Here is a 12,006-nt window from a genome sequence, read left to right as displayed (position 1 = left end):
CCAGGGCAAATGATCAAGACTCAGAACTACTCTGTGAACTGAAATGACAGACCACAAGCAAATCACATAAAACGTAAGGACACATTTAAAGACATGCATTTAGGGGCATCTGGGGGGCTCCGCCAGTTAAGCTTCTGACTTCGGCTCAGGTCACGATCTCGCACTTGGTAGGTTTGAGCCCCGCGTCAGGCTCTGTGCTAACAGCTCAGAGCCTGCAGCCGGCTTTAGACTCTGTGTCTCCCTCTCTCTCTGCCCCTAACCCACTTGCACTCTGTCTCTGTCTCTCAAAAATAAATAAACGTTAAAAAATATTAAAAGGAATACATTTAGATTTTTAAAAATTGCTCAAGGACAGGATATGGGAGCTATAGCTTGACGGCACATTCTTTTGAAAACACCGGGAAGTTTCAGCAGAACATAAACCGTAGCCACTAGAAATGCAAACAGTCTCCCATGTTCACCACAAGACCAAGTTTTAGGCTGACAGAAGCGTGGGGCCGAGGTGTCTGGAGTTCGGGGCCTCAGGGTGAGGCGAACCAGGCAGACAGCAGGTCCACACTCTGCCCATGTGGGAGTCACACTGTCGGACCAGCACCAGCCCAGGAGGAGAGGGCCTGGCATGACGGGTAACTGAAGAGGTGGATGCTTCACTCTGAACGGAAGGAAAGGCATGTCCAAGGGGCATCTCCGTTTCCTTCAGTTATTCCAAAGGCTGCTACGTGGCTAAGAGAGAGGGCTCATTTGGGACTTGTGCCAAGGTGCATAACCAGGGACCGATTTTATAAGATTCACCTCTGGATTCACATGTAAAGAGATCTTTTCCAATAACTGCAGCTGGCCACACATGCCATGAACTGCTCCATAAAGTGGTGGTGACCATCAGCAGGGACACTCCCAGCGATGACTACGGCATCAGGGATGGTCTAAGACTTGGGGTTTCTACAGAGGTGGGAGGTGCACCCATTCTTTCACGGGGCTAATAGCTCTCCAATCTGCCACGTGCACTGCAGAACTAGATGACCCCAGAGGTACTTCTTTTTCCAATGATTCTATTAAAATACAGCTTGGGGTGGCAGCACCTTAAAGCATCATCTGACTTCTCCTAAAGGAGGGGTCACGGTGCTGTGAGCGAAATGAGTGCCACAGTAGCATGTCCTCAGGCTGGGGCACAGGGCAGAGACAGAGTGATTTTCTCCGAGTTCAGGCAAGACAGGGGGACCTCTCACCTGAGTGCCTGCGTGTGGCAGTTTGATATTCTCAGCAGCGGCAGCGACATCAATGGAAGCCCGGACGAGAATGTCCAGGTAGTTCATTTTGGAATATTCCTGTTTGGAGACAAAGTTAGCAAATGCATTAAGGAAGTGAGAGATGTCCTAAGAAACAGCAAATGACTTGCAGGGGACAGCTTCACGGCAGGACCAAACCTCTAGAAACGTGCTGTTCCATAACCTCGAGCGAAGGACAACAGAGGCCTTGCTGTCCAGCCCTCGCAGCGGACAGCTTATGTTCACACAGTTCACGTTCATGCTGCAATTCTGGACAGGACACAAGAGGGGCAGTTAAAATCCAACAGTACAGGGAAGACCTTCCCGCCACCATCTGTCAAACAGTCCCAGCTCTTGAAAAAATACTTACAAGGGTCTGATATTTTCTTTCAGCAAATAAAGAAAATTTTCTGCCATCATCTGTCTGTTTTTCAGCAATTTCCCGTTTCCTTCTTGAGTTGTGAGACTCCTGAAAAGAAATTATATCCAAACTAGTTCTACTTAATGTAATTCTTTGTCCCTAGCATACAAACCCTTGAGCCCTCCCTCCCAAATAACGCCAAATTCACGTAATCAGCAATTAACATCTGCCCGTCTCCTGTCATCAAAGGCACAGAAATAATTTAAGTGTAAAATCCACAAATGTTCCGATCTCATTGCGAGTTTATTGACTAAGGTCATTTATTCCCACTCTGACTTCAAAACTCAGGCAAAGAAAAAGAGGCTTTCTATGTTCTTCTGTCTCCTCACCAGACTGAGTACCCTGAGTTCAGGCATCAGATTTCATTGCTTTATCTTTAGCACCCAGCTCAGTAACTAATGTATGGTACAAAATCAGCACATCTTGAATAAATAAATGACACTGAAGAACAAGGAAAAAAGCAAAAGAACTAGTCAGTGACTTATTCAAAGTAGAGTACTGAAAAGTAAGCCATGTAAGAATTCTTAAGGAATTCTAAAATAGCATTTTCCTTAAGACAGGATTAAGAGTAATGGGCCATCTTGGGTTTCTTTTTTTTTTTTTTTAATTTTATTTTAGAGAGAGAGTGATCTGGGGAGAGGGACACAGAGGGAGAGAGACAGAATCTTAAGCAGGCTCCACTCTCAGCGCACAGCCCAACATGAGGCTCGATCTCACAACCCTGGGATCATGACCTGAGCCATAATCAAGAGACGCTCAACTAACTGAACCACCCAGGCACCCCTGGACCATCTTGTTTTTCAAAGTTGATGAACAGAGGATACTTCTATAAGCCACCAACTGTTCACACTAGTCATACCCGAGTCACTTTACAACTTAAAAGAAACAGACATGCAATAACAAAGCAGATCCTCCAACTGGAGCATAGATGATAAACCTGTTACGTGCACCAGTACTGAGCAGTTAAGAACACAGGCTCTGAAAACAGGCGGAGCTGAGCTTGAATGCAGAATCTGCCTCTTAGCTGCCGAGCTGATTCTTAAAACGTTAATCTCTCTGAACCTCAGTTTCCTCATCTATGAAGTGGTAGGGATAAAAAAAATTCCTTAAAGGAAGGGAATGAAATGAGAAAAAGCAAATAAAATGCTTAGCACAGTGTCTGAGACACAATAAAGACTCGATTAAGTATTTACTATTTTAAAAAATAAGAATGAAAGCTCTGAAGGTCACTTGCTAAGGTGCTAATATCCTTTGTAATGAGTTTGGTTCTCCCGGGAGTTAACACTGGCTGGCCAACCCCCAGAAGCATATCCTAGTCCTCTTTATAGGTCATACTGGGCTGCAAAACTCCAGGAAGCGTCATTTCCTTCAACAAGTGCTGAATGACCCTGCCATAACGATCACTAATCAGCAGCAACCCTCAGCCTGACTTGGATACTCAACTGTAACAGAGAAACTGACACCAGAGAAAAAGTCAACATGCCACTATGTCAGTTTCCTAAGGAAAAAGATGATTTTCCCCTCAAAGGTTAGCTTCCCTATTTACAGCGATGGAGACAGGAGATAAATCCATCAACATACCTTTAGTTTCAGGGAGTTTATTTCACTTTGCGGCTCACAAGCTATCTTTTCCAAGCCTTTAGATTCTACTTTCACCAAATAAAGCAACCATTTGCCATTGCTAATTTCTTTTGGCCACTGGATATTCAAGGTTGCTGTGCCGAGGTTTTTAAGAGGTTTACCCAAGTTAATAACCTGTTAGAAAATAATACGTATTATATATCTCAGTGTAATTCTCTCAACATAAAATTAAGTAGCAGCTCCTGTTGCCAAGGGGAAAAAAAAAAAACCCAAAATATCTGGCATAATCCTACAGTGAAAGTATAGGCTCCAAAAATTGAGACTACCGATATGGGGTCCAAAACAGAGATTGATGCCTAGAAAAGGTAAAGAGAAATGATTGCTCATTCCCACCCAGGAACTAGCGTGTACAACAGCATCTGTGGTGCAGATACGCCACACCCTCAACACACTCAGGGGAAGTCACCAATAACCTGCTTCTGGGAAGCCCCTCCCACTGTAAACATGAAGCAGCCTCTGTCCTCTACTACCCAGGGGAGGCTTGGGTAACAACGCAGAGTCTGAGTAAAAACCATTATGACAGCCGTGAATCAGGAGTCCAAGCTGGGGACACAGTAACTTCCCGCAGCAGAAGCCGAAAGAGGCACGAGTTCTCTGTGTCTGTGCGCGGGGACAGCTGCGGAGCCCAGAGACGTGGCTCTCAGCCACCCCTGCGCAGGCATCATCACGGCCACCGCCATCACCTGTCGCAGCTGTGTCTATGATGCTGAGACACACACACACACACAACAGAATTCAACCCCTTCATCCTGCTGGGGCCAGGGGTGGGCACATTCTTGCCATCTCAGACCCAAATCCACGGATGAGGTATGAGCCACCTCTGTCCTACGCGTTTCTGTTCATCCAACCAGACTTAGAGGCACTGTGTGACTCCTATTTTGAAATGCTTCAGAGCAATCAGTAGTCTTCCTTACTGGCACTGGGCTTGTGAAATGTTAGGGAACATTAGCCACACACAGTAAGAAAGATGTCCTTATGGTGGAGGAAGAAATGAGTCATAACACAATCTAAAGCCAGATATGAAGTACTTTGAGATTTTTGTTTTACAGACAGACTCTGGGGAGGGGCGAGGCATTCCTTGGTCTCTATACCACTTACACATTAAAACTCTCTAATAGGAAAATGGCCAAACTGAACTGGATTTTGAAAGTCCTATGTTGAATAGACGGTTGTGTTCTTCATTGTGGAGGATAAAACTTTTACCGTAAGCCAGTCTGTTGCTTAAAAATTGGTGAACTCACTTTTAACAGAGCATTTATCATGCTTATTTATTAATATTGCTTAATATTGATATTACATACTAAAATCCATATCCACATTTATTAAAATTACATCACATATCACCATATATAGTATATGTTAGCTTTTAGTATATATAATACGGAAGACCAACTGCTTCAACTCACCCTGAACTCATACTCTATTAAACTTCCCACCTCATCTTCAGATTTCATAGCTTGCTCACCAACAACTGTTCCTCCAAAATACACCTGGGAAGGTTTAGCAACTCTGTTAAATTAAAAAACACCAGTTTTAGCAGGATTGTAAATGGTTCTTTTAAACACTGATTTGTTATGCTAAACACAAACACTTACCCAGAGACCGATAAAAGCAGTTCAATAACCACTTTTGCTGTAGCTGTAATTGAAGCCAAATTATCTTGATTGCTTGTTCTGAAAATGAAAAGGAAACAATAGGGTTTCATTTTAACCGTCAGTTTTCTCATTACAATTACACTTCTTTTAGGAGTTCGAGCAGAGCTGGTTCTTTGGCTGTGCTTTCATGAAATAATTCTGAATGGAAAGGTTGAAGAAACGCTTACGTTTCCAGCTTCAGATTAATATCCAGATCCGTCGTGTCAAAGGTAACCTCAGTTGTACTTAAAATCAAATAAAAAGTCACCTAAACAAATAGAAAGACATGTTACCAGAGATCAAGCATGTCAACACTGTAATGGCACGTAAAACAGTACAATACAGTATGTAAAGGCATCACCTACACTGGAATTTCTTTTAAAAGGATTTCCAAGTTCACAGTCTGCTTGTGAGCCGTTCTGATTGGCAACACAACTCAACTGTTTCTCCTGTAACAAAAAAACACGAGATCACAATGCATTCACTTGCCGCACAGCTCTGGGTGTTTCCTCCTCACAGCTCTCCAAAAACACTTACAGGGAAAGCCCTCAATTCTCTGTAGGCCGAGTAAGTCAGAGTGTCCGGAAAAGTTGCAATGAGTTTAGCTTCATGAGCGTCATCGCCGTCTTTTGTGGGGTTCCTTGGATTGGAAGGGCTGTTTGTCACTGTGATTTCTAAAGCAATGTCCTTCTGGTCTTTTAGAACTAGTTCTGGGACACCTTTTTGACTATTAAAAAAACAATGCAAAAAACAAACACAAAAAACAAGAAAAATGACAGAGCCCTCAGTACATTTTCAGTAACCCACTGCAAAGCAGTCATTTTTGCTAGGATGACAGAGCGATTCTTACATTGGTAAATAAGAAAATTTGTCTTGATTTCCTTCCCGGGTACAAAATTTATATTCTAGTTTAAGGTTGCTGTTACATACATTGTCGGCTCCACATCCCTCTTTTAAGAAGTGCACCTGTAGGAAAACAAAACCATTGTAATTTATGCCATTTAGGACCCTCAACAGTGACTGGCTGTTTCCGCACAGTCCTTTCCCTGTGTGACAGTTACCACAGCACAAGCTTCAAAGGTACTTTGCCATGCATCCAACGCCCACTCTGGGCTTTAACAGAACCACGCTTTAAGAACACTTTGGCCATGGCATTGAGGTGTAGTAAAGAGCGTGAGCCCTGCAGCCACACAGGTCCATGTTCAATCCTGGCTCTGCCACTCACTTAGCCATGTGGCTTGGGGGAAGTCACTTAACCTTTCAGAGGCTAAGTTTCACCTTAGGTAATATGGGGATACCACCACCCTACTTGCTAGGGATACTGTAAGAATTACCAACGATAATGATGATGCTAACACAAGACTACATATTTTAACTCAATCCTCACAACAGACTTAGGAGGATATTGTTATGGGCTCCACTGTACAAATGAGGAAACAGAGTTTAAGATCAGGAAAGCAAATGTACAGTGCTAACGGGTGCTCAAGAATCACACTGATAAACAGGAAAACAGTCTCCCTGCCTGTTATGTTTAACTGGACTACAGAGCTAGGAATAGACACAAGAAATATTCACGTGATGATAACATCCAAAGTCTACGAAAAAGTGTACGGTAGTGTAAGGAACCACACTTTGTGACAATGAAGACTGGCAACGTGTAGACTGAAGCAGGTCTCCCTGCTGAAAGGCTTCACCCGTGAGCCACCAGAACCAAGAGCCTCAGAGTGGATGCTCCAGCACCAACTGGATTACGACAGCAAGTGCACAATGACAGACCAAGATGCCACAGCTCTCCAGCCTAACCCTGTATGGCCACCACCCTAAGCCCTAACAAATAGACCCCACCTCATATGAGGCATACGGCAAGCCACGTTAATTTTTCTTCCCAAGATTACATAGGCTAGGCTACATTAGCCACTAGATGACTATTTTGTGGCTAATCTTTTTCTGCCTTGCTGAATTGTTATATGCCTTGACTTTTTTTGAGTTTATTTATGTATTTATTTTTTGAGAGAGAGAGAGAGAGAGAGCACGTGCATGTGCGAGCAAGCTCAGGGGGAGGGGCGGAGAATCCCAAGCAGGCTCAACAGGGCTCGAACCCATGAACCGTGAGATCAATGACTGGAGTGGAAACCAAGAGACGCTTAACCAACTGAGCCACCCAGGTGCCCCTGTGGTGCTTGATTTTAATGTTCAGACTAGCAAGTTTGTTTTCTACATTTTAATGTTCTCAATGGTAAAACGCAATGTATTTTTCTTTGTACATATGGCTACAAGAGAAACTTGAAGCGAGAGTAAGTTCTGCCAGTTATAGTCTCAGTAAGTTCCAGTGGCCAAAAATTATTCAGAACAATACTCTGGTTCCAAATTGTATTCCATATGTTTCTATTCTCACTATTAATTTTGGAAACAAATCTCAACCAAACTTTGCATATATTAAAAAGCTTTACTTAATACAAAGGAATAGATTTTAAAGCAAATCACTAGTCATACTGCCTTCAAAGACATGTGATGTAACATAATAACACGGCAAAAGCTTTGGCCATACAAAAATCAGGAAGACTTACATCTCTATGAACTGTCTTGGGTTCGTTTGAATTCAGAATCGGAAGAATTTCTGGAAGTGAATTCACTCTCCTCCGTGTGGTTGGCTCCTGGATCTCTACTGAAGCAGTTATGGGAATGGGGCGTAGTTTATCTCTGATATTTTCCTGAAAAGTATGCAGAGTTAAGCATGGTGTCAATGTTCCTGGGCAAACAATGATTTCCTTTTTTATTATTTTTTATTTTGTTATTATTTTTTAAAGACAGAGAGAGCACAAGTGGGGAAGGGGCAGAGAGAGAGGAAGACACAGAATCCGAAGCAGGCTCCAGGCTCTGAGCTGTCAGCACAGAGCCCAATGCAGAGTCGAACCCCTGAATCATGAGGTCTCTACCTGAGCTGAAGTCGGACACTTCACCAGCTGAGCCCTAAGCACCCGCAATGCTTTCTTTCGTACTGAATAATAAGCCGCTCGCATAAATTTCAGAAATCTACATATGCCACCATAAAACCCAATTTCTGTGCTAACAGCAGACGTGACTGTCTGTGGGCCTCACCTGCAGCCAGAGGGTCTCCTCCATGCACGCACTCTGCTTCTGCCTGTTCAGAGTTAGCTCTTGAGTATACTTGGGCTCAGAGCCTTGGTTTCGAAACTGAACTCTTGATGACAGCCCAGATTTTCTTCTCTCCTTTTCCGCCTCAAGTGTACCCAAAATGGCTAGATAAAATGAACAAAATCATATGAACTTTAAATGCATCCACGTACAGTTCAGCCAGAAGTATGGGGAGTTCCCTTTTGCGTTTAGTTCCTTGCAGAAGAATACTTTTCCCATTGCCCTTGTTGCTCCTCATATTTCCTGATAACGTACATTTTGACTGATTTATGGTGTTTCAAATCAAGCTGTCCTTTCCTGCCCACTGCTGTTAACAGTTTATTTGAAGTTAAATTTCCATTGAGCCACCTGGGGGAGCTCGAGAATAAGTCAAAACCTCTGAGCAGCATCCAAGGATTTCCGGCTAAATTTCAACAACTCCTAGAGAACTAAAGATAATGGGGGATCCAACACTCCTTAAAGGCAGACACTGATTCCCATTCAGCTGTCTGTTGCTTATGTGGTTCCATGTCTGCATATTAACAAAAGGTCTCTGAACCAGGTCTCCTCAGGTCTGTTGGGAATTCAGAACCTCAAGCCCCAGCCAGACCTAGTTAACCAGAATCTGCATTTTAACAGGACCATCAGGTGGTTCCTACACATGTTAAAGTTTAAGATGCACTGATAAAATGTTGTCCAAATGGGAATAATCGATATTAGAGAAGTCTTTTAATAGGAGACTTTTCACTTAAAAGAATTAAAAGATAAAACATATTCCTTTTAGAAGCTAGAGGGCCCAGGTACTGTATCTCCCACAACCAAAGTTTCCAACCTCCTCGAAGGCACATTCTGTTCCTGATTATCTGTACCAATGGAGCTCAGAGGGCAAGCCAGGATTTGGACGATCAAAATCTCATTTCTTGACCTCAGAATGCATTCTCTGCTGGTTTGCTTGATGTAGCTACTGTGTTTCTTTATGGGACAATATTTAAATAGCTTACATTCATTCATTAATCACTCACTAACCATCAGGCGGAGAAGAAAACCAAAGTGTGTACAGGGCCACAGAAGGCAGCCTCAAGAAACAAAACGAAACAAAACAAAACAAAACTTCTCCAGAAAATGTAGAAAATGAACCACCCATGTTCTAATATTCATGCTGGAGTTCAGAAGAGGCCTCAAAGAGCATCTATTTTAATACCCTTTTCTTGCAGATGAAGAAATGGGACACCCAGAGAGGTAGGAGACTGGCCCAGGATCATACAGTGAGGGACAGAGGCAGCTCCAGCTTCTAAGTCTCTGTCACAAACACACAAGACAACTGCTTCATGAAGGCCTCTTAGATGTCCAGGTTCCCACTTCCTCTAGGCCTCTGCTTCAGTCACTCTCTTCTTCTGCCAGCTGGACCCCTTCCCTCTCCACTTCCCCCTGACTGCCTGGCTAACTCGACTCCTCCTTCAGATCTCAGCGTGGACATCAGTTCCTCCAGGAAGACTTTCCCGGCCTCTCCAGGGGGATCCGACAGTATTCTATTTCCCCAGCCAGTGCACTTAGCTACTGTGCTGTGATCGCCCAACTGTCTTCCCCAGGCAAAAGCGTACACAGGGACCACATCGGTCTGCCCGCCACTGTGTTCCCCAGCAACAGGACAACACCTGATGTAAGTATGATTTTTAGAACAGACGAACGGAAGCGGGAGTGACTGGTACAACACCAACATGCACACCGATGCACACACAGGCATGTGCACAAACAACGTGACGTTATTCTTATGCCGAAACAATAGCCAGTCGGATGTGTGAGACCAAAATTTAGAAACACTGACACTTTCAATAATAATTTCTGCCAAATGGAATGTGCCTCCATTTTAGCCTTGTAGCCTTGACATCATCCATTTATCAATGACCTGTTAACTTCACAATGAACCAGATGAAGGCTCACATGCTGAGTGCCCCTCACAGCAAAAGTAGGGGAGGGTGTGGGTGCATTAAAACCGTTTATCTACCAGGCCCACTCTAACCTTCCCCAACCCTCCAGACAGTTCACATCATCTTAAAATCCTTGCAGGCCACCTTTGCTGCCCTTTTGAGGGGCAAGCCAAGTAGAATACTCATTAAGGCTCAATTATAAATATCTGTATGTATGGAACACCGCATCTGAGGACTATGGAGTTAAAATAGCCTGATCAAACAATAAGCTCGCATTCTCAGACACTGGGAACAGATCTGAGATATATCAACTCCTATAGCTTTGTGGAAGTTCTATTTGATTTAGAATTACAGGAAGTACAGGAAATGAAAAACAGGGTCCCTCTAAATGTCTTCACAGAAAAAAGTTCTATCCATATTAGGCCATCGGTAAACACCTGGCTAATGGAGTTGTTCATAAACACTTGGTTAATGGAGTAGTTACTGAATATGAATTGCATACACAGGGCATCAACTGCTGCACGAGAGCTAGAATGAAGTTCGTGACTGTATAGAAATGTTTGATGTGGGAGGAGACGGGGAGTTCTTGAGGAGGTTTCACGTCTGTGGTCAGAGATGTATGGGAAAATGACTGACTGACTGAGAAAGATGTCTCCCCATTTCCTCTCCTCCTCTAGTCAGAGAATTGCAATTTCTCCTGGTCTCTCTAGTCTACTCCAAACCCAGAGGTAAAACGCCCGTTATCCAAACAGACAAGTGTGAGGTACTGCATTTGGGTAAAAATAACACAAAAGATACTGAAAGGATGAGGGGGTGTGAGAGACCATAGAAGATGTTTTCTTCTCAGTGGGCGCCACGCAAAGAATCGTTTCCAGTACTGACTAAAATACCAGCCACGTCAAAAGGCAAAGGGTACAGCCACAGCAAGCACACTTCAGGCAAGGTCTGCAGATCCCAGCGAGAGAGGCTATGGCGGCAGACAGCCCAGAAGAGGGGCCTAAAGAGATCAGGGAGGTAAAGAAACTGCCTGAGGATGGCTCAAAATATGGAAAGACGGAGGCTTAACATACAAAAAGGGGGCCTATGACACTGTGAGCTGGGTGGAGACAGACATGTTTGCCAAATCCTGGGACATCATAAGGGATATACCGTTAATAAAGAAACGGAGTAATACTTTAGGTAACAAGGAGGAAACTTAAGAAAGCTCATTAGCTCCAGTAAAAACTGAACGCCACCCTGTCCCTTCAGAAAGCTGCCCCTGGTGGCATGCTACGCCCTCACCACAGGCCTCTGGGACTACCGCCTGACCCAGGATGGAGGTCACCATCACTCTTTGTACCTGCTCTTTGGGAAATGGTTTTCTTTCAATTCCCGTGCCCCCGTCTTGCCTCTGGAGCTGCAGCAGGTGGCTTACACCTGAAAACTCATGGCTGTTACTAAAACATAACACAGAACTCTAACTCCTGTTAGAGTACCATTAGCCTTGTCTAATCCTGGGGCAGAAATCCTGTTTGGATTGTAGGGAAAGGGAGCACAATAATACCTTGTAAATGACAAACAGCTTTCACCACAGCATCTCCTTTGCTCTCACCACAATCCTCTGTAGTAATTCTATTACAGGCATTTTTCTTACTGACAGGAAAATGCAAACTCAAATGTTAAGAGACTTGCTCTGTGCGGCAGGGTCGGCCAGCCTCGGAGCTGGAACCAGGAACAGAGCCCAGGGCTCTGAATTCTCAAGACCGGCCTTCCAGCCTTGCAGGAATCTGCACTCAGGGACACAGCGTGGGTGTTCCAGGCCATGGAGGCCTCTGGGAGGGGACAAGGGAGTGAAAAGGAGCTAAGGCGGCAATTCTGTGCAATGTTCAGGCTGTGGCTCTCACTCTTCTCTAACCACCCCCCACCACCTCACAGCCACAAAACCAATTTTCCACATGGCTCTTCAAAGGCAGAAATGGAGGAAACAGTTGTGGTAGCAAATG

At 44.1% G+C, this 12,006-nt stretch overlaps 1 protein-coding gene across 2 annotated transcripts in view; it reads right to left on the bottom strand.

The window, feature by feature from the left end:
• ITGA6 (integrin subunit alpha 6) overlaps positions 1 to 12,006 on the bottom strand; it is a 77,148-nt gene that overhangs the window by 12,527 nt on the left and 52,615 nt on the right. For both annotated transcript variants that reach the window (XM_042949142.1, XM_042949143.1), the window contains exons 12-23: positions 8,061 to 8,221; positions 7,529 to 7,672; positions 5,812 to 5,927; positions 5,499 to 5,688; positions 5,327 to 5,410; positions 5,150 to 5,229; positions 4,923 to 5,000; positions 4,734 to 4,836; positions 3,268 to 3,441; positions 1,636 to 1,734; positions 1,425 to 1,535; positions 1,227 to 1,325 (exon numbers count right to left, since the gene is read on the bottom strand). In XM_042949142.1, the coding sequence (XP_042805076.1) occupies positions 1,227 to 1,325; positions 1,425 to 1,535; positions 1,636 to 1,734; positions 3,268 to 3,441; positions 4,734 to 4,836; positions 4,923 to 5,000; positions 5,150 to 5,229; positions 5,327 to 5,410; positions 5,499 to 5,688; positions 5,812 to 5,927; positions 7,529 to 7,672; positions 8,061 to 8,221 (1,439 nt within the window). The remainder of the gene's footprint in view (positions 1 to 1,226; positions 1,326 to 1,424; positions 1,536 to 1,635; positions 1,735 to 3,267; positions 3,442 to 4,733; positions 4,837 to 4,922; positions 5,001 to 5,149; positions 5,230 to 5,326; positions 5,411 to 5,498; positions 5,689 to 5,811; positions 5,928 to 7,528; positions 7,673 to 8,060; positions 8,222 to 12,006) is intronic.

Source organism: Panthera leo, chromosome C1, assembly GCF_018350215.1.
Source record: "Panthera leo isolate Ple1 chromosome C1, P.leo_Ple1_pat1.1, whole genome shotgun sequence".
NCBI classification, from domain to species: domain Eukaryota; kingdom Metazoa; phylum Chordata; class Mammalia; order Carnivora; family Felidae; genus Panthera; species Panthera leo.
Note: the sequence above shows the minus strand (reverse complement) of the source record. Positions and strands in the feature narration are given on the sequence as shown.